Source organism: Aplysia californica, unplaced genomic scaffold (genome assembly GCF_000002075.1).
Source record: "Aplysia californica isolate F4 #8 unplaced genomic scaffold, AplCal3.0 scaffold00406, whole genome shotgun sequence".
NCBI lineage: Eukaryota > Metazoa > Mollusca > Gastropoda > Aplysiida > Aplysiidae > Aplysia > Aplysia californica.
The window spans coordinates 353,136-375,161 of record NW_004797676.1 but is presented as its reverse complement, the minus strand read 5'-3'; the positions used below and the strand labels follow the sequence as shown (position 1 = coordinate 375,161).

At 38.3% G+C, this 22,026-nt stretch overlaps 2 protein-coding genes across 5 annotated transcripts in view; both read left to right on the top strand.

Annotated features, from left to right (window-relative positions):
• LOC101854269 (copine-3) overlaps window positions 1–15,160 on the top strand; it is a 21,726-nt gene extending 6,566 nt beyond the window's left edge. For 2 of the 4 annotated variants that reach the window (XM_005104138.3, XM_005104139.3), the window contains exons 3-18: window positions 9–119; window positions 1,163–1,567; window positions 2,440–2,597; window positions 3,261–3,440; window positions 3,949–4,023; window positions 4,660–4,734; window positions 5,111–5,194; window positions 6,699–6,788; window positions 7,378–7,473; window positions 7,938–8,024; window positions 8,764–8,823; window positions 9,337–9,470; window positions 10,174–10,280; window positions 10,621–10,763; window positions 12,224–12,460; window positions 13,356–15,160. In XM_005104138.3, coding sequence (XP_005104195.1) covers window positions 9–119; window positions 1,163–1,567; window positions 2,440–2,597; window positions 3,261–3,440; window positions 3,949–4,023; window positions 4,660–4,734; window positions 5,111–5,194; window positions 6,699–6,788; window positions 7,378–7,473; window positions 7,938–8,024; window positions 8,764–8,823; window positions 9,337–9,470; window positions 10,174–10,280; window positions 10,621–10,763; window positions 12,224–12,460; window positions 13,356–13,463 — 2,150 coding nt within the window. In that variant the 3' untranslated portion in view covers window positions 13,464–15,160. The remainder of the gene's footprint in view (window positions 1–8; window positions 120–1,162; window positions 1,568–2,439; window positions 2,598–3,260; window positions 3,441–3,948; window positions 4,024–4,659; window positions 4,735–5,110; window positions 5,195–6,698; window positions 6,789–7,377; window positions 7,474–7,937; window positions 8,025–8,763; window positions 8,824–9,336; window positions 9,471–10,173; window positions 10,281–10,620; window positions 10,764–12,223; window positions 12,461–13,355) is intronic. The other 2 variants (XM_035971261.1, XM_035971262.1) reach the window with 2 other exon arrangements.
• Window positions 15,161–21,583: 6,423 nt separating this feature from the next.
• The window catches only part of LOC101854033 (N6-adenosine-methyltransferase catalytic subunit), a 51,134-nt gene continuing 50,691 nt past the window's right edge, over window positions 21,584–22,026 (top strand). The window contains exon 1 of the mRNA XM_005104137.3: window positions 21,584–21,882. Coding sequence (XP_005104194.1) covers window positions 21,696–21,882 — 187 coding nt within the window. The 5' untranslated portion in view covers window positions 21,584–21,695. The remainder of the gene's footprint in view (window positions 21,883–22,026) is intronic.

Genomic DNA, 22,026 nt, shown 5'->3' with positions numbered 1-22,026 from the left:
TCATCCAGCTGGAGCAGCACCGTACCCTTCAGGCCCATACCCCAACCCGGCAGCCTCAAACCCATCTGCCCCACCCAAGCCCAGCCCTCCACCAAGACCAACCACAGGCCCTGGTCAAGGTCAGAGTTCAGATTCACATTCAGTAAAAATAAAAATCATATTGGCTTTTCCCACTAGCATTTTTGTTTTATCCCTGCTGCTCGTCTGTTTAGAATTTTTAAATTTGATTGTTCGAAGTCCAGAGTGAATCTTTAGATAACTCACCAAATTACAGGATAGAAGTTTTTTGTTAAAAATTGTTCTTCACGCAACTCTGGTGTCATTTTCTGTTTTGAAAAAATACTTCAGAAAACCATGTTTTAGTGAGACTATCATATCACATCTTGCTATTAATGATAATGTCAAGGCTTGTGCCTGATTGTGCAGATGAGATTTGTGTAGCTGCCTTTGATGCACATTCTTAAGTCCAGAAAGAGATGTATTGATACAATATGTACAGCAGAACTGTTGCTGTTGAGGCATTTTGCTGTCTCCAGATGACATATTTTTTGGAGATGAAATGTCATAGTACACTTAAAAAAGAAACCTAGATCCATGTTTTTCCACTAATACAGCGTTCTGAATGTGACTTGTGTTTAAAAGGTACAGCACTGTATATGTGTGTATGCCAGGTGAAAGGTACCGGATGATGCGTTTTGAGGAATTGCGTTTTATTGCACTTTTTGGTACAAAAATCATTTTTAAGCAATTTGGGTTTTTTTTGGGTTTTTTTATAGATGACCTGGGTACTTTGTGAGGTCGGATTAATATTGTTAGGTAAGGTGCAGAAACAAGGTTTTGAGAACAATGTTTTTTCAGTTTAATTCTATTTTGAGTTGTTCTTCTCCAAATAAATATGGATCGATCAGCTAGCCATGTTGTGTGTCTCTGATACCTTTGACAACACTGTAACTACTCAAAGTGCAACTTTCCAAAGCAGCTTAGGGCAATTAAACAGTTTCATAGTGTCATTTAAACATGTTCAAAGCCAATTCACAGTCAATCAAAACAAAAAATTTCGTACAATGAGCAAATGTTTCCTTTGTTACCTGTCTTCAGGCACACACACACTCTCATATATGTTTGCTAGTTGCCTACATGGGTTTTTCTTTTCATAATGTAGGTCAACAAGGACAAGCCCCTTATCCTGGACAATCTCCGTACCCTGCCCAAGGTCAGCCCCCACATGGACAGACACCTTATCCAGGTCAGGCACCTTATCCTGCTCAAGGTCAAGCTCCTTACCCAGCTCAAGGTCAACCCCCTCAAGGTCAGGCCCCTTACCCAGCTCAAGGTCAAGCCCCTTTCCCTGGTCAAGGCAATCCACCACATGGTCAGAGCCCTTATCCAGGGCAAGGTCATCCCCAAGGTCAAGCACCATACCCCGGTCAAGGTCAAGCTCCTTACCCAGGCCAGGCTTCCCATGCAGGTCAAGGTCATGCCCCGTACCCAGGTCAAGGTCACCAACCTCCAGCACACTCTGCTTACCCAGGTCAAACTCAAGGTCAAGGGGCAAATGCCCCTCGAGGTAACATAGTTCTCTTGCTTTTCATTATCCCCTCCTAAGAGATATTGTTAGTGTTGAAAGGGGAGGTAAAGTCATGCCAGATCATGTAATTTTATACTAATCCACCCAGCAGTCACTCTGTCCTGTAATGTTTCTCATCTGTACTGAAGAAAGCGAGGATACATAAAGAGCCGTCATTCTCACAGGGCACATGTCCCCTGCCACTGGAGTACCACTTGTACACCTCGTCTCTGGTGTAAGGGTGGTGTTTTTTTTCCCTGTTCTCTTTCATGATGATACATCAATCAAAGATCTGGCCTGACTAATACAGACTCCAGAAACACAGTAGAGAGGCGTTTTATCTTTAGAATAGCCGACTTGTGTCTTGGAAGAAGTTGAAGTTTTACTGTTCCTTCCTTTTGTTTTTTCTGAGGGCACTGTGGGTTGATGAGGTTCTCTTCCAACTCGGCCGTTAAGTCAATAATTCTACAGTTACTGTGTTCTGTTCTTGGAGCAAAGGCATTGGGAGTTGTGGGGGCCTCCTCCTCCATCTACCTCCCTCTTTCCCTTTCTTCCTGTTGGTGCCAGCATAGATAGTCATGGTTTGATTCATCTCCAGGGCATGCTTTGACTTTATTTTTTTCTGTGTTTTTTAAAACTCTCATGCCCGTTTGGGTTTGTTCTGTTGGAGAAGGACGTTATGTTTAGAGGTCTTTGCTCTTATCTCCCTGTGTTTAGAGTAGCACAAGCCCCACACCATACCAGTATTTTGACCAGTTGGAAAGGCTGTCTTGTGCTTAGGTCTGATATGTGCATTGTTCTTGATCATTATTAGCAGTATGTGGAAAGATTTGAACCAATGCAAAATACCATGGTCATTGTTGTCACCTCAGGTGGTGCAGGGGGTAGAGCAACAAACCCTGGAGCAGACCAGTTCAAGTCGCGTGTGGAGATCCGTATTGAGTGCAAGAATTTGCTGAACAAAGACGTGATGTCCAAGTCTGACCCGTGTGCTGCTTTCTACATGATGAGGGCTGGCCGCTGGGAGGAGGTCAGTGTGGGGGTGTAATGAGTTGTCTTAGAGGGTCACATATTGTCATGATCTAGCATATTCCTTTCATGGGGGCTTTTTACTCTTGCCATACGATGCTTGCTTCTCCTTCTTAAATACATGTTTCCATTTGAGGTTCATGCAGTTTCAGTCTGTGTACACTGATGTATTTATCGTGTCCCCCCTGATCTCAGGCTAGGTGGGATTGCATAAAAAATAAAAATGTACTCTCTTTGTACTTTGTTTCAGAACAGACATTCATTGTCTTTCGACCATACAAAAGTAATTGATAGTAATAATAATGTCACGGTAGATTAGATGTGAGTGGTGGGTAGTTGATTCTCTGGTATTACTACTTATGTTGACTTTTTAGTATTCCTCTTGTTTAAATCTTCAGATGTTGTAGGATGCTGCTTGCTACTCTAACTTCTTCTCTCCCCCCTCCCCTCCTGTTGTATCTGTCTGTCTGTCTTTCATTTTTTCCTGGGCACACTTTTTGATTGTTATTGTGTCAATGTGCTTCTCTTTACTCAAATTTATTTGTCCAATCTCTTCCGGATGAAAGTGCCCGTTGTCGTTTTTACCTACTAGAAAGTATAGCTGAAATAGGTATCTGGCCTCCAAAATGAAGTAAATGAAGTCCTTTTTCATGATTTTCTGCAGATGGGAAGAACAGAGAATGTGATCAACTGTTTGAACCCCCGATTCTCCCAAAGTTTTGTGGTCAACTACTTCTTTGAGGAGGTGCAGAAACTGCTGATAGCTGTCTATGACCTGGACAATTCTACCCCTCAGCTCACAGATGACGATTTCTTAGGACAGATTGAGACTACATTAGGACAGGTGGGTACAGGTCCAAGTCTCCTTTTATTTTTCAAGATACAGTTGAAATTGTCCTCAATGGCCACCCATTGTCGAGGAGAAAAGTGGATGTCTTAAGCAGGAGAATATATTAGACAGTGTCATTATAATTGAGATAATATTAGAAAAAATAGGGAAGTGGGAAATGGTCATTTGTACAGGTGATTATCTTTGACAGGTGGCGGTTGGAGCAGGGTCAACTGTGTCTCCTTTTTTTTTAAGAAGGCAGGGTCTCTTCATTTTGTGTCTCAGTTATTCAAAGGTCAAGTTTTTGTCCCTGATATGTTCCCGTAGATGAATAGGAATATCATTTCTTGTTTCCTTCTTTTGCATCCCTTACAAGACATATTTTGCTCTTTTTGTTTTTGTTCAATTTCGGAGGAGAGGAAAGTTTTGTGAAAATTTAATTCACCGTTCAATTTCATTTTCCTTGAAATGCAAGATATCTACTGAACTCATTATTTACCTGTATGTTGTCTGGCATTGGCAGGTTGTGTCCAACACCCCACTGACAGCTCCTCTTTTGTTGAGGAATGGACGGAAAGCTGGCCAAGGGACTATATCGGTAAATATTCGAGCATTTTTTTGCAAGTCATAATTGTGTAATGGGCATGGAAATTGATTGTATTATTCTTTGATGTGTACACAGGTGCTGGATTATTGGATCTTTGTGGAAATCGGGAATATTGTTGTTTGAAAGACAAAACAATGTACTGCTAAGTTCTATTTTGCAGTTTGTGATTTCAATTGAGCTCTTCAGCAGGTTCTAAAGCTTACTGGTAATATATAACATTCAGTGTGCTCCAGAACAGTTCTAGCATTTAGCGTCTAAAGCATTGATTTTGCTATGATGCAGGAATCTCAGAAAATGGTGCTTTTATGACTCACTTTTGCATCAATGTTTGATCAAAATGATTGAAATTAATTTAGATAGGGGACATGCTGGTAGGAGTAGTTTAATAGGATGTCACAACTATATTATTGTATGTTGTCTCAACGTTCAGGTGCAATTGATGACCACCATTGTGTTGATACCCTTAAGCAAACGCTGACGACCAAATTTTCCTTTTGTCTACATCTGTCATTTTCAACTCTTTTTTAAAGTGTTGCTTTATGTGCAAAAATTTCTTACATGTCATCTAGGCAGTATTCTTCTGCTCTGTGAAATCATACTCATCTTGTCTGTTTCTGTCATTCCCAGATAAGTGCTGAAGAAATCAAAGAAGGCACAGAGAGCGTCCACTTGACCTTCAGGGCACAGAAGTTGGACAATAAGGTAAGCTTGCAAAGACTTTGGACGTTGTGGTGGCCAGCTGAACGATGCAGTCTCTGCTTGAAATACTGCTGTGTCCAGTGCACTGTCGCATATTTGGTTATGAGTGGACAAGCTTAATATAAATATTACATTTAATCAGTATTTTCCCAAGGATTTTGAAAAGGAATAATTTTTTTCAACTAAAGACTGAAAATACATTCAAGAATATTAGTGAAAAAGCTTTACTCATTATAACTTTTACTTGTGGGACTGTTTTGACAAGAACAACAGATTTGCATGTCAATCCTTTCATTTGTCCGGAATTAGAAAAGAGGTGCAAATCAATAACTCTATGTGAAAAAATGATTGAATTTGTCCTTTGTACAATTTTGTCTAGGACTTTCTCGGCAAGTCTGATCCATATCTGGAGATTCAGCGAGCAACCCCAGATGGCCGCTGGCAAGTTGTTCACAGAACAGAGGTAGGATATTGGTTGGTTGTGTTAATAATTTATTGTGTCCTGTCTACACCTCCTGTATCCATGTCTTGGAAATAACAACGACAATGTAGCCCCAAGCACCATTTCACCAAGTTATACAAAACGACACTACAGAGTGTATATTGTCAATTATTTCGGTTTAATCACTTCAACCAGCATGTTGTTGAACACTTAGCCCTAATTAGATTAATCCCACAACATAAAATAGAGACCAATACATGGCAGACCGTGTCTGTGGTGTAGAGGTTAGGCGCTTCGCCGTTGCCCACAGACAATGTGTTTGAATTCAGGGCTGCCCATCAACATGAATTTGGCTGAATTATTATGTTTTTTTCAATTTTATAAAAATATGATCGCAACACCACTGATTCTGATTTTTTAAAATTTATTTGTCATTCGGCTGCCACTCCCTCTCTGAGTGTAAGGAAGAAAAACAGTCAAGTAATAGAACTTGGTGCTTCTTGAATGTCTGTTCTGTGAGCATAATGTTAGCAGGGCGGAAAATGATGTTCAAGTTTGAGCCTTTTTTGTAAATATACTCCTATGCTTTGGCGCCACTTTATTCAGAAGTCTTTCTGTGTAAATCTGGCTGCTGGTGAAGTAAGAGTATTCTTTAAAATATTTTATAGTAGATTGACAGTGTCTCTCACCTCTCTCCCTCTCCCTCCTTTTTTGTATATCTCTCCCTCTTTATCTCTCTATCATCTCTTTATTCATTTTCCTTTTGTCTCTCCTTCCCCCTCTTTCTCTCTCTCTTACTTTTTTTCTTTTTCTCTCCCCACCCCTCTCTCTTTCTCTTTTTCTTTTCTCTCTCTCTCTCTCTCTTCTCTCTCTCTGTATCTCTCTCTCTCTCTCTCTCTCTCTCTCTCTCTCTCTCTCTCTCTCTCTCTTTCTCTCTATCTCACTCACACACACAAACACACTCGCACACACACACCCCTCGCACACACACACTCACTCACTCTAGGCCAATCCCATAACGTTAGACATTTATGAACATATTCCACGTATAGTCAAGAAGTGGCCAACAGAATAACTGAGCAGGATGGCCCATATGATTGTGATAGATACTGGACTTTAAGTGAGATGCGATTGAAAAGAGGTCCAAAGAATTCAAAGATTATAGATTTGTTTTACAATTTCCCTCGAAAAAAAATTGACAAAATTTGCTCTGTCTTATGTTGAATGGATATCTTCACCTTCCCTAAATTGTTATGAGATAGATTTGCTGGCTGCTATGCTCTGAAATTTTTGTATGCTATGATTTTGTACACAGACTACACCAATTCAGTGGGTGGTTGGCGGGTGCTCTGGTGTGGTTTGCTTCTTCCTTCCCATCAAACATCTATCGTCTTTATCTCCCCTCCTTCTTTTTTTGTGTTTGTTACTCTCATGTAACACCTCTAATCTTAGGCACTTATATGACCTTATTGTGTTGCAAGTGCCGTAAAAAACTTACTAAAACTAAACACCAATTCACTTTCAGGTGATAAAGAACAATTTGAACCCCAGCTGGCGGCCATTTCAGTTGTCACTGCAGACACTGTGTGGTGGGAACAGACAGCAAAACATTAAGGTGAGTGCCCTGAACATGAGAAGTCTTATCTCTGGGAAAGATCATTGAGAGTCCCCATGAAACAAATTGAGACTGATAAATGAGTTAAACGCTTACTCAACAGGATTTGCACACAGCCCTCTTGATTTTTTTTAAGGTAGAAGGATCTTCATCCTGGATATCTAACATTGCTGCTGTTCATGCTGTGTTCAAGTACAATTCAAAATTAGTTATTTGTTTAATATTTGCGGAGATCTTTTGTTGACGTGGTAGTTTTGAGCGTCATATTCGAAATACTTTTATCTCAAGATCCCGCTCAGAACTCTGTTGGACATCAGGTGAAGCATAACGGTATATTATCCACCTTCCTTTATCATGAACGTTTGAGCCACTTTTACTAATGTGTGTTCCATGCAGATATTTGGAAAAAAATCAATTTAGAAGCAGTGCAAGTATTGAAAGTAGATTAGGAAACTGCCGCATTGTTGTAATAGATTAAGACTGTGTCAGCAGTACATTCTGTTTCTCCCAACCTAAAGAACAATTGTATATTTTTCAATGTATCTACCATCTCAACATCTCTCTCTGCCCCATGTTGTTTACTTGTCAGATTGATTGCTATGACTGGGACAGTGACGGCTCACACGACTACATTGGCGGCCTCACCACAACATTTGATGAGATGTCTAAGGCAGCTCAGCAAGAGGTGAGAACACCTAATGATTCTTCTTAAAATGTGTTTTCTTTATCAGTGGCAACTAAAGTATAAAAGTCTAGTGGAGCTCTGTATGTTTTGTGTGCACTGCATGTACCCTTAAGGCATTTGTGAATGAGAGACATCTTTGCTCAGATGTTGTTTTGTGATATTTTTCTTTAATGTATTGCCACTGTCTTGTCTTTCTTCTTCCTACTTGTTTTCAAGTGCAATGCCGAGTACTGCACTTTTAAAATGACTTAATTGTCAGAACAATTTGTTGAATGCAAACTGACAGAAAGCAAGAGGCCACATTTAGCAAGTTTCTAATGTTTGACTCACCACAAACTCTAAGAGGTACGAAGTTGTTTTGGTGTTTTAGTGAGTATGTTTATTCTTTTTCTAATAGTGTTCTAAGTGTTTTTCTGAATAGTTAACCCTATGTTGACTGTTGTCTGTACATTTTTTAATGGCAGACGTCATGGCCCTGTGTCAACCCTTCCAAGAAAGCCAAAAAGAGAAATTACAAGAACTCTGGAATCATTGTGTTGACTACCTGCAAAGTAAGTGCACTTATTCTTTTTCTTACGTATACCTCATCAACGTGCTACGGTAATAACATAACTTTTATCGTAGTTTTATTTAAATCAAAGAAAGTTCCTCTTTTTATATCTTTTTGTGACTCAGGCTATATTGTTATATTTTCATAATTTGGTGCTTTTATGACAGGGAAGTAGGTCACCAGGTAAAGAATACCATGATGAATCAGTTTGATTTTGGTCATTTTTGTAGCACACATATGATATGTTATCTTGACAACATGCTTGACAGACTTTCTCATTTTTCTTTCTCACGAAAGAAGAATGGGTACTCCTTCCCATCTACCAAAAGATAAGGCTTGTGAAAAAGGGGGGAACCAAAGTCCAATTTATCATATCAGTCACCTGAGGACATACAACATTCAACCTGTTATGCATTATATCGCTGTTATTCTTTAATGTAGCCCATATTTTTTATGTTCCTGGATGGAGCTTGTTGTCAGCGTAGAGTTGAGTGTAAAGTAAGAGAGGATGTGCCGTAGCCTCAAGACTTCTAGTGTCATCAGTGTTTTAATATTTACGTCCTACTTTCGAAGAAGTCTCTTTTATTGTAGTGTCTGATATGTAAATTATAGGCCTACCGTATTGTAATACATGAACAAATGGTTTGGTTTTCCTATTTGTAAACAAGTTGCTCTTTTTTCTCTGAAATTTTCTATACATGACACAGATTACACCTCAAAATTTTGTTTGTATCCAACAGCTTTTTAAGGAGCATTCTTTCCTGGATTACATCACTGGGGGTATGCAGATCAACTTCACTGTAAGTAGCCAATTATTTTTGTTTTAGAAATTACACTTTTTGTGAGCTGCTGCTTCTTCTATTTCTTGATCTGCTCCTCCTCCTTCCCCCCCCCCACCTTTTTTTTCCTTTTTCTTGTCCTCTTACCCCACCTCCTTTTTTTCCTCTTCCTTTGCCCCTGTAGATTGGAAATTGTTTGCTTTGCGGTCTGAACTTTTGATCAGTTTTGTGTAGTGAGACAAGAATGTAAGTTTTAAAAAATGGTTTAAAAAGTGCTGTCATGTTGGCAGTCTTTACGACTGTGAGTCACATGGTGTAGAGATTGATACTACTGTGCTTTCCTCAAACACAACATATTTGTCGAGAGAAATACCCGTGTATTTCTTAGGTAGGGTAAATGTCCGCTCTGGTTCCAAATTAACACATTTAATGGATATTCCCTCAATGTGGTCAAATGAAGGACTATTGTGTACTGTGTACAGGTGAAAAAGTAAATAATTTTCTTGTGACAGCTGTCTGTTTCTCTGCACACAGGTGGGAATTGACTTCACAGCCTCCAATGGAAATCCGGCTCAGACAACCTCTCTTCATTACATCAACCCCTACCAGCCCAATGAGTATATGGGTGCTATCAAGGCAGTTGGGGAGGTGTGCCAAGATTATGACACGTATGTCTGAGCTTTTCTCTGTTTTGCTTTGTATTACATTCATTTTCACTATGCTCACATGTTTTTTGCTGAAGTTAATTCTCAACTGGAAACTAATAGCATACTTCAAGGGATTCAGGGCTTATTTTATTTATTTAGTTTTTTTTGGTAGTATTGACTGACAGTAGCCAGTTTGATGGGAAAGAGTGCTGGATTTTAAAAAAAGAGAGAGTTGCACTGCATTCCTCGTTGGTGGGGCGGTTGGCTCTTTGTATAGAGGTCCTTCTATTTGGTTGGTCTACAAACTATTGATTAAACAAGTGCTCTTTGTATGCCCTCGAGTCAGATTTTAGGTCAGTCCTTTATGCTTTTAAAATTTGTGGACTTTGTTGGGTACCTCTAAACAAAAAGACATGGGTACTCAATACAATGGAATAAAATCGTTTTTTACATTTAAGACTTAGTCATAACATTATACCTAGCGAAAGGAATAATAATGAAAATGTATTTTGATGAGATAGTATAGACAGTCGTAATTGTCATAGTAATTTTTCTCTAGTACAGTAAACCTGCAGACTGTATGTATTGTTGTGGGTTGTTTGCTGGAATGTGTCATCACATCTGTATTTCATGAAAATAGACTGTTACTTTTTGTATCAATGTGTGACTACTTTAACACATGAACATTTTATCTTTAACTTTAATTGTTTTTTTTCACCTCCAGAGACAAATTGTTTCCTGCCCTTGGCTTTGGTGCCAAGATTCCGCCCAACTGGCAAGTGTCACATGAGTTTGCCATCAACTTCAACCCACAGAATCCATATTGTCAAGGTAAACTGTTCCGCGTTTGAGAAAATATTTACTATTAAGGAACATAATGCTCTATCTCAACAAGAACATACATTACACATATGGAAAGTTGTTTATTCTCGTACCCTCTTTCCGATATGTGAAGTAAAAGAGCCTAAGACAGTAAGTGCAGACTTTATTGTCTGTTGTAATTCTCATCAAGCAAAATTGATCTTAAATGTGTTTTACTTCAGTGGTGTTTAAAAAATACTTAGGGGGAAAAAAATGTATATATTTCACCATGTCAGTGGTGACCCATGTAATTCAGAAAAGTTTTACATTTGGAAAATTAGATATTTGATTCAGAAATTTCTGTTTGCAGGAATTGATGGTGTTTTACAAGCTTACTACAACTGCATCCAGACAGTCCAATTGTATGGTCCCACCAATGCTGCTCCCATCATACAGCATGTTTCCAAGTTTGCTGCTATGGCACAGCGAGAGGAGGGCAGTAAGGGAGCCCATGTAAGTGGACAGACAAGTTTTCTTTAGACTCCAAGTGATGATCCTTAAGAACTGTAAGATACTGACTAACTTGTAAACAAATGGAGTTTGAAAGCTTTATGACGATGTGAGTTGATATACAATATTTCAGGCCTTACGCTCTTTTTTTTTTCTTTTAGAGATTTAGACACTAAACAGTGAGCTCTGTGGTTAATTTGGGTATCAAATGTTTGGGGTGACTTTATATATACTTTAGGAGAACAGAAGCATCACGTTTTTGAGGTTCAGTCTGATGTTTGTTGCCTGGTCAGCAGACTCTAATTGTGAGAGCGCGTAGTTTCCAATATGGCAGCTCTTAGTGCATTCACTTTACAATCATACAAAACACAGTGGGATTCTTTTCTGGGCCTGAAATGACTGTTCATACATTGCACCACTTTGAATACACTACAGTTTTGCATTTAGTTTAAGGCCTTAATACAATGGAGTCCACTTATAACGAGTCCTGAAATAACAAGAAGTCTGTTATAAAGACACTATTCTAAAACCCCGTTTTTTTCCCTTCTTTATCTTTCTGAATAAAATACTGCTATTGCGCAATCAGACAGTCACGCGAGTCGGTTATAACGAAATATTGCTGCTTCTGTGCACAACGCACAGACCAATTAAAACATTTAGAACCTTACCTGTTGAGAAAGTTGTAGGTGATCCTGTGAAACAAAGAATGGGAGAGCCCGTGCGAACCAACAATGAAGGCCGGAGCGAAGGAGTGGGGAGAGTGAGACATGCGCAGACAAGCAGAACGCATCGCATGATAGGCCAGCCCAGTCTAGATTATCTAGGCATACCGTGCCTCTCACTTCTCTGGTGCAGGATGGAGCGGTCACAATGCTGTGATAGATGGAGTGAATATGTGACGTGCGCAAGCAGACGCAATGTACCACAGGGTGTGGTGGGGTGGGGGACAACCCAGCGGGTTAGTTAGCCTAGAGCCAGAGCCCCTTCTTTCTTATCGCCAACGCCGAGCTGTCAACATTGCTAGTGTTAGAGATAGAAACCTGATTCGATTTTTGGTCAAGTAAGACCTAGAGATCATGTTAAACAAAATCATCATCAGGGGAAATACAAAAAGGAATAAACAGAGCACCAAACTCATAGATTAGGCCTACTTTACTATTTCCCTTGAATTTATTACTGGATCCCTTATAACGAGAATCATGCTATAACGGACATTTCGCACCGGCCCCCTCCCTCTCGTTATAACAGGATTCCACTGTATGTACGAATGACTAATTTGGATCTAAAATATTTTTACCTTATAGCAAAGAGTGGGAAACGATAAAAGAAAAAGAAGAGGACATTAATGATATACCAGAAATATCACATGTGTTCATGTCTAAGTGTAGATTTAATGTATGTCTTTCACATTATTTTGAGTATTTATTTTTCTCCTTTGTCTACGACACCCCCTTTGTTGTCAGGCCTACTTCGTATTGCTGATGCTTACTGACGGAGTACTCAGTGATATGTCCAACACACGGTCAGCCATTGTAGCAGCCAGCGAGTTGCCCATGTCCCTGATCATTGTGGGTGTTGGCAATGCTGACTTCAGCGATATGGAGATTCTGGATGGAGACAATGGGGTGTTGAGAGCTCCAGGTGGTCAGCCATGCAAGAGGGACATTGTTCAATTTGTTCCCTTCAGAGAGTTTAAAAATGTGAGAGTTTTGCAAATTTTTAGATTTGATTTCTGTTGATGTAGTTGAAACATTTTGTGGAGTTTCATTAAGTCATGTATTGCTGGATGGTTGTATATAATGAGGGATGGAAAAGACGAAGCTGAGCTATTTGGCTTTCGCATTTTGTAGGTTTTGTTATGCTAGTTCTATCTGTGTATCATTTATCTCTGAGTCTCTATAAAGCAGCCTCTTGATCTTTGAAATTTTTTTTCTTCGAAGTTTTAAACTTAGAAATTTATTTTACCTGCTATTTTTATCTCCACATTGCATTCTGCAGCTTGCCTTTTGTGTTTAGACTTTAATTAAAGACAGATAATACTTGTTGATGTTGTAACAGTTTTGTTAGCACTCCAGTGGGCAGTTAGACACGAGCCATGTTGTAATTAGTTGAGGAAATTAGTAAGTTTTTCTATGTGTGGTTGGTGTTTACAGGGTTGTGATTTAATGTTTAGAGTGAGAAACAAATGTATTTAAAAAGATTTGAATATTGTGTCTGTAGTTGTGCCCTCATTAAATGGGCGGGTGTTCTGGTGTGGTTTGCTCCTTCTTTCCTATCAAACATCTATTGTCTTTCTCTCCTCCTTCTTTTTTGTTAACGCCTGTAATCTTCGACAGTTATATGACCTTTTTGTGTTGAAAGTGCAGTACAACTCTTACTAAAACTAAAATGATGAAACGTCTCTCTTGTGTTATATAAAGTGAAAAATCAGTACACACTTAATTAAGAACGAAAATGTTTTTGTATTTTCTATTATTTATTTTTTCATTTTTAGAAATATTTTAAGCATTTCTGTTTGTCAATTTTATGTTCTTGTCATTTATTTGTCCCTATTTAATGTGATTTCATTAACATGATTTGTTTTTCTGTTTCCAGTCTACACCGGTGGAGCTGGCCCGGAGTGTGTTGGCGGAAGTCCCCAAACAGGTCACAGGGTACTACAAGATGAGAGGGATGCAGCCCCTGAAAAATCCAAGAGTTTAACATGTTGACGGGATCTTGTTGTCTGCCTTTTAGATCATGGTTGGAAGTCCAAAATTAAGTAAATTTTATTGTGTAGAGGAAAATATTCTTCCAGCACCATATAGAAAAAGACTTAATATGTTCCTCTTAAAGAATGAGTTTTTTTCTAATTCCATTTCGCATAAATGTTTTGTTAGGCATGATTTGCCTAGTCTCCTCAGCCTAGAAAATACCCACTTGTTCAACTAGTCAAAAGGACAGAATAAAAAAATAGCGTAAAAATGTTCTCATAGTACATTGATGATTAGTCTGGTTGTTGAGAGGAGCCTGATGGTAGACAGAAAGAGATTGGAAGGGGCTTCACTGACTACTGACTGAAAAAAAAATGTTCTATGACAATATTTCTCTGTTCTATTTCTATTACTGTTTGATATATATATATATATATACTGATACATTTTCATGAGCCAAATTCATACTAATTAGAATATGCTTCTTTCTCACTGCTCCTCCCCCCCCCAAAAAAAAATAAAAAAAATAATTAAAATTAAAATTCAAAGCTGAGCAGGAAACTGCACAAAAAACTCTAAACAAATACAATAAAATCTTTGATAATATGCAAACTTCACGGGACTAGAGAATTTTTAAAGTGTTAGGCAGAGTAAATGAAAAGAACAAAAAATGGGAGGTGACTTCTTTCTTACCGTTCTGATCAAATGGTCCTCGTGTAAGCCATTTTTAGTCATTACTATATTACTAACACATGCTGAGCTGCAAATTTTGGGAAATTGGAAAAAAAGGGGAACCTTATTTTCAACCTCATACTTGACTGCCCAGGATGAGGTTCGAGGGAGATTGTAGTTGCCTACTTGATGGATTTCCCTGTTGCTACTCAGTTTGACTGTTTACCGTCAAAGTGACAATGGACATGTCATTTGACTTATCGTGTACTGCCAGGGTGATGGTAGGAGAATTGATTCCGAATGTGTCTCATTTTGCATCAACATGCATTTGTGGTGGTTTTTTAAAGTTTCATAAACATCCTATTTTTGGAAACTGTGATTGATTATCCGATTTCGCTCAAAATTTGGACACGGAAGAAAGGGTTCGAGACTGTTTGGAATAATTTAGACTTAAAATAATTTCAGAGCCAGATTTAAAAAAAATAATTTTGAAGTGAGAACAAGTGAGTGGTTGTAAAGGAAAGACAAATTCCCTAGTTTGTTTCACGCAAAGGTGATTACCAAACTATTGAATTTTTAGGATTCTGCAGATGACTAGATTCTTCTGATGGTTTTGACAGTGACTGCACCGGTGATTTTCTATTTTACGTGGGAGTGACAAAAATTATTATTTTGTCACCCCACGTATCTCAGATACTTAAACAAATACATAGATTGATATTAATCAATTCCATAAATGTTTTCTACATTTTATTACCTTTAAATGTTTGTGTTAAACTTGTTTGTGATTTGTGTCTAGAATATGGCACCCCTTAGAACCTGGGCCGATTTGAAAATTAATTCGGGCGAACTGGGGTGGAAAAATTTTTGAAGGTGAAGAGTCAAGACCTAATATAAATAGCAAAACATAGGATTAATGAATCATAGTTGGATATTATAAGGATAATCAGGAAGTTTTCAAAAATGGAATATTCCTATCAAATTAAGGATATTTAACAGCTTCCTAGTGTCTCATTTCCTTGTCCCAGAAAATAAGGGGAAGTGGGGGGGGGGGGGAGGTGTTTAGCCTATTGAACACATGTATGATGTGCATTGACAATGGCAGGCTACTGTTAGTGAGGAGAAAAAAAAAAGAAAGGGGAAGTGCCACTGCCATGAGGAGAATGATGAAATGACTGAAATTTTTTTTTATCATGTTAAGGGGAGTTTCAATGCCTAGAGTAAAGAACAAAAAACGGGGATGTGACAACTATAGTACAGGAGAACTGCAATACCACATTGCTCATGCTCCTTGTAAACTTACAGAATCTCGTAGCTTTGGTGCTGGAATCTTGTCTTTGAGGCCTATAAGCCCACAATAGATCCTATGTTGTTTGTGGTTGTTGATCTTTGTTTATGTTGCTTTGAAAAAGTATGTAGCAATGACTTTAACTGTGCAAAACATGCTGATAAAAGGAGTGATAGTACTACTACCTTTGTAGATGCATGTTAAATGGATATATGCATGTTACTGTACTGTGAGAGGTATCGTAACCTTAACTAAACAATGTTATTCTTGAAATCTTGTATACAGTTAAACCTGCCCTGACGGCCACCTCTATAAGACGGCCGTCTGTACTAATGGCCACTTTCCATTTCCCCCCCTTGCGTTTTTTCTATATAATTTAATCGTGTAAAACGAGCACCTGTCCAACACGGCCGCGGCCACCTTATTTTATCGCACAACCCCTATCTCACTAAGTAATAACACCTGTCTTAGACGCCCATCGTAGTGACTTCATTACATTTTGTCATAAATCATGTATTGGCCCCTGGCGTTGTGGGCGAGCCGCCATAATCCAATCACTTGTCTTTGTTGTTAGGTAGTCCCTCCAACCGGTCATGTTGCTTAGGCCCCTTCCACTGTTGACCAATAGGTAACAAATTTTCAACTGCTGGTGAGGTAAGCGTGTGATCCCTCATAACCCATAAGCCCCGCCTAAAACTCGTACACAAATCGTAAGTGAGATGAGTGGTCGCTATTTACTCAGTCTGTAACTAAGTAACAATGGATGTCAACATGAACTTGTGACAGAAACGTCGCTCGTTCTCCGAGTGGTAGCGACCTATGTGTTTGTTTTACCATAGCACTCGGTTTTCCTCGTCTGACATGGTGGCCGTCTTACACAGGTTCTACTGTATATTATTATTATTTTATATATATATATATATATTTATATAGATAGATGTAAACTCTCTATTGTTACTTTCCTTCATGCCTAGGTTCTCTTGTATTTTTGCTGTTGTAATGATAATACTCTGGGTTGTAATACCTTTCGCAAATTTCTTACTGCTTGATATTCTATGGTGATAACGTTTCCCAAGGGACTTAATAGAAATGAGAGGTTCTGTCAGTGGCTTACAAATGTATGTTGATATCTTTAAAGAAAAAATATTATTATTGTTCAAGACGTCCTGTCCTCACTTCTTGTGGGGAAGCTCAGCATATTGATACTTGTGGATGAATACGGTTGTTGATTGTTCGGGTATGCAATACTTGATGATTGTTGGTTGATTGTTTTGAGGAGACATCTGTTGTTAAGACCTTTCACAGTGTTTTGTTATTCAGAATCAAGATTGAGAAAGTCTGGGAAACTATTATTGTACATTTCATCTCTTTGCTCTACAATACTGCTGAGTGTGCACATTTGATAAGTTAATTACTATTTGCTTTCTGTTCCGACCTGTTCGTTGCGATTCTCTAAAAATAAAACATTTAATCCATTTAGCTCATCTTGTATGTTGTCTGTATTTTTATTCACTTGCACTGGCATGGCATGTATTTTTGCACTGAGTGCCCAGATTTTCTCAGATTCAGTTGTTTATTGGTTGGAATAGCTCTACTGCACACTGAAAATAGAGTCAAGCCTTTCTAGAGGTTAAATTGCATATATGAGCATCTGCACTCAGACATACATTTATCGTATCGATATTTATTGTTGTTTGATTCTTCCTTCTTTCTTTCTATTCTACTTCTACTCTAACAACCAAGCCCAAAAATGTGCCTAGATTTGGCTAAGCATACCGCAAGGTCAAATGAAGAAAAGAACTCGATTTTTACTCTAGATTATCTTTTGATAGGGCTGAATTAGACAGAGTTGTAAACTGTTAATTTCTCACAACTTAAGCGTTGCTTGATGCTTTTGTTGGAACTATATTTGCATACCTTTCACCATCTGAGGCCCGTAATGTAAGAGGTCCTCTAAATGGTTTTCAGCTATATTTCATGTTTAGTTTGTTATTCTAATAACCTCAGAATATCTCTTGGTTGGAAATTTTGCCATTATCATTCATAAAATGGAAACATTTGTGTGAAACATGAAAGGGGTTGATTTTTTATTGACACAGTTCGAACACTTTTGCTAGTTTCTTTTCCACCCTTTTGATAAGATTTCAACCTAGTTTGCAGCAAGTTCGGCGACTTTGGGTCCATATTTGTTTATTTGTGATATATATATATATATATATATATAAAAATGTGTTCTTATGTTTTGTACCTCCTTTTTATACTCTTTTTGCCTCAAATGTGTGTGGGGGGTTTTTCCTTCTGAATGGTATGTTTATCTTTTGGACATGATTTTGCAGTTGTGATATTATATATTGTAAATGTCCCTTGCCCGTTCCATTTTTTTTTTTTGCACCTGTATGTTAACAATTTTGAAGAATTCAATTTTGTTGCTCAAGCTTGCCATTTATCTCATTTTCTCATAAATTGGAACGGAAAACAGGTGGGTTTTTTTTTGTTGACTCATTTGTTGTCTTTTCTCCTAGTTCTGTAGCATCATTGAATTGTTAGTGTGAACCAAAGAATGCACCTGTCACAGAGAGGCAGTGAGTGGAGTCTTCATCGTTGTGTGGATTTAATGTCCGAGAATCATAAAGAAAACTTCGTAAATCCTGGTTCATTTTGATTGACTTGAAAAATTTTAGCAACATAACATGTTAGTTACTACTGAAATATACAAGCATTGTGGTTTTTGTAAGGTTCAGTTCATTTCCCTCGATCAAGTGGTAAAAATGACATTTGTGATTTTTAATTGGTGAAAGTTTGAATTAATTTTAAAATGTTGGACATCCAGGTTCCTAATATTAAGAATTTATCTAACAGGTGCTTTGTGATTAATTTTCAAAGCTGCTTTTTGCCCTGCCCGTCTTTGGTGCTGCTCCAAAGAACCCTAACCTGATGCGAATTTTCATTTTGTTGCAATATTTTGGGTACATCCAGCAAATTTATACTGTGTCTGCTCTATTCTTTTCCTTGGCATTTGTTTCTATAGTTTTTTTATATCTATGCTTGAACCGTTCTTCCGACATATGTTTTTAGGCATCAGGTCTTTTTATAGAGTTCCTCATTGTGCCTCTTTCTACCAGCTTTATTTCTCCTGTCCTTTCTTTCCACCATTCTTCACTTCAGCTGTATTTACAAATGAGACTTTTGCACTGGATTTTATTCTGATATGTTAAGTTTTTGTCCAGGGAAGTGTTTGTTCAAATGTATTTTGATTAATATATATTTTTGTTTTGATTTATTCTTTGGTCAGTAAGGTTTTTCTATGCTTGTGTGCTTGACTTCATAGTCTTGAATACTGTAATTATTTTGTAATGTCAAAACACCCAAGTTTGTATTTTCCTCCACAGAACTGCCAAGACCTTGTACATTCTGACATTTTTAGAAAGAATTTTGTCTTTTGTTCAGTACACAAATTTTCATTTTCCTCCAGCAAACTGTTCATAATTTTACATAGATTCTTTTTTCTCATTTACCAAAAGTTTTACAAAGAATTGCTTTGTGTCAAGAGTCCAAGGAGTCTGGTTAGGTCCAAGTCTGATTTGTTATGACAGAGGCCTGAAGTTTGGCTTTGTACTGTGGCACATCTTTTAGGATGGCTGAATTCATCAGTATACTTGCTTTGGGCTTTTTGAGTCGGTTATGTAGGCTATAGATAAAGAGCACTTGTCAATGTTTAGGCTTCAAAGGAACAAGTTTTTACTCAATAATTCATATATATATTTACACAGATGTGTTTGTGACTCATAGAATTTTACTATCCTCCCAAGTTGGGAGTACTTAAGAAAGTTAATTAGCCCTTGGTCTTGCCTGTGTATTGTTCCTTGCACACAGAAGATGAAAATTCAATTCCTGTGTGGGAAAGGTATTTTGTTGGGCTTTTGTTCTTCATGTTTCTACTGGGATGGGTCTCTCATAGCCGGGATCAGGAGTGTTCGTAGTTTCTTATAGGCAGGGCGAAGCTGCCCACCTTTGAAATAAATTTTAAAATCAGTGAGGCCATAAAACTTTTACAACATAATGTACTCTCTGTGAACCCTTTGTTTCATTCCTCTGCTTGTCTTTTTTTGCAATAAATGAATTCTGTATTCAAACTGTGCTTTTTTTCTCCTCTTCATCGACATATGCCTGTTATAGGCGATGTGAAGTGCCCTTGGTGATGTGAAGGCTTAATGTAAAATTTCACTTCAGGTTTCATACACTACACTCACTTGAAACTGAGCTCTTTTCCTCAGAGTCCCATCTTTTCTTACACAAAAGCACTATATTGTACAGATTGAGCTTTTAAATGGATATCTTGCACTGGCGCTCTCTCTATCTCTCTCTCTCTCTCTCTCTTTTTCTCTCTCTCTTTCTCTCCCCCCCCCTCTCTCTCTCTCTCTCTCTCTCTCTCTCTCTCTCTCTCTCTCTCTTTCTCTCTCCTCCTCCCCTACCCTTTCTCTCTCTGTGTCTCTCTGTACCTTTCCCCTCCAAAACATGCACACACACACACACACACACGCACGCACACACGTACACATACACAGTCTCAACACTCATGCTTATGCACTAGCACAGACACAACCAGCACGCATGTGAAACTGTAATGTGTCTTTGGAGGTACTCACACAGGGTTCGCTGGTCGGTACACAATCCAAAGACTATTTTCTGTGCTTGTTTGCCAAAATTTCTTTCATGTTGTACTGAGATCAGACCTTCACCACTTATTACGTAATGGGGTCTATAGTGGGGCCAAAGTTCAATTCCCGAGTGGGGAATCAATTTTTATCGAGTATCAGAATGCTGGGATTTTGTATCCTTCTCAGCCAGGGTTGGCCTTTGTCAGAAGCCTGCCTCCTAATTGATCTAAATTGTGTCGATAGGGACGGAAAAAAACACCTACACTTTTTACATACATGGCTACATGTATATATATTTGTTGTCTCTTTGCCAGGTGAAAAGGTGAGTATGAAGCTTCTGTTCCTAATTTTACACATTTACAAATAACTTTTCTTGCATCAACCCTTTCTCAACTTACCATATCGAAGAATGCACAACGATCTCGAGGTGACCACATGACATGAGTATATAGTATTATTTTAAAAAATGTAAAAATGAAGAAAAAGAAAGGAATCTAGTGTAAACAACCAACCTTCTTGCTATAAAACCCTTTCTCTACATACCCAAATGATGAGTGGTGAGGTGATTACATGACACGAGTTATGTTTGTATTTACGCCTCATGTGAAAAGGTTGAAGATAAGAAAAAGAAAGTCGAGATGAAAGATTTATAATATATATATAGATCTACAATTAATTAAATATTTAGTTTTATGTCAATCAGCTTCTGGAGGCTTTTGTGTATTCTGCTTTTTAAAAAGCTCAAGATATAACTTTGGTACCTCAGCCATGGACTTTGGCATGTAGTGAACTAGGAGAATTTGAGAGTAAAAAACATCAAAAGAACCCGGTTGACTTCTCTAAATCTAAAGGCGATAAACGTCACCAGAAGTGACAGGGTGGGTGATTGGCGGGTGCTCTGGGGTGGTTTGCTTCTCCTATCAAACATCTATCGTCCTTCTCCCCTTCTTTTTATGTTGTTACTCTCATGTAACACCTCTAATCTTCTGGCGCTCATAATATATGACCTCATGCAGTTGCGAGCGCCGTAAAACCTCTACTAAAAAAAAAGTGAAAGTGACAGGAGGGTGAGGGAGGGGGAGGAGTACAATAATGTATATATACATATATACATTATACATATATATATATATATATCTGTGTACATATATATAAAGAAAAACAATTTAACAAAGCTTGTTGACCAAGTAGACAATGGCAAATGGCAAGTGATTGTTATAGGCCTACATGTACACATGTAGTTTATACATATTTAAATCTTACATGTAGGCCTACATATTAAGCTGTAATTTTTTGGAGTACTAAACGAATTTGTACGTTTTTGGAATCTAATCGATTCTGGTTAGATAGTTAATTTTCGCGTGAAAAAGAAGTATTTTATTTCTAAAGAATGTCACTATAATAGCCTAGTAACTTTAAAGTCCTTGGCTCTCAACCCTGGCCAATAAAGCGGGGTGAGATTAATCAAATCCGGCATATTTTTTGGTGGATGTTGTTGTTCTCGAAACCGGAAGTCAAACCTGGACAACATTCGCGATTAAAAATGGCAGCGCCCATGTAGACTGACTATTATTACAATTCAAATTTTAAGAGTTGTTTTCGTGAAAAGAACTATCCTGTCATCATGTCGGATGCTTCGTGGAGCGACATCACCGCTCTTAAAAACAGGCAGAGCAGCCTGAGAGCGAAAATGCTTGAAAGACGCAAGCAAAGAGAAGGCTTAGCTGCCGAACTAACAAGTAGTGGAGGAGCTCCCACAATTGTTCCTGCTGTTCCAGGCATTGCTGGGCCGGCCGCGGTGCCCGCAGGAGGTACTAGATCTAGAGATCTATATCTAATCTAGATCCTATAAACTTGGTTGTTCTGTTCATACTAATGATGCATGGGCTGGATTGTACTTTACCGGACCACCCGTCTCGGCCCGTGATTACTACGCACGCCTAGCCTAACTACGC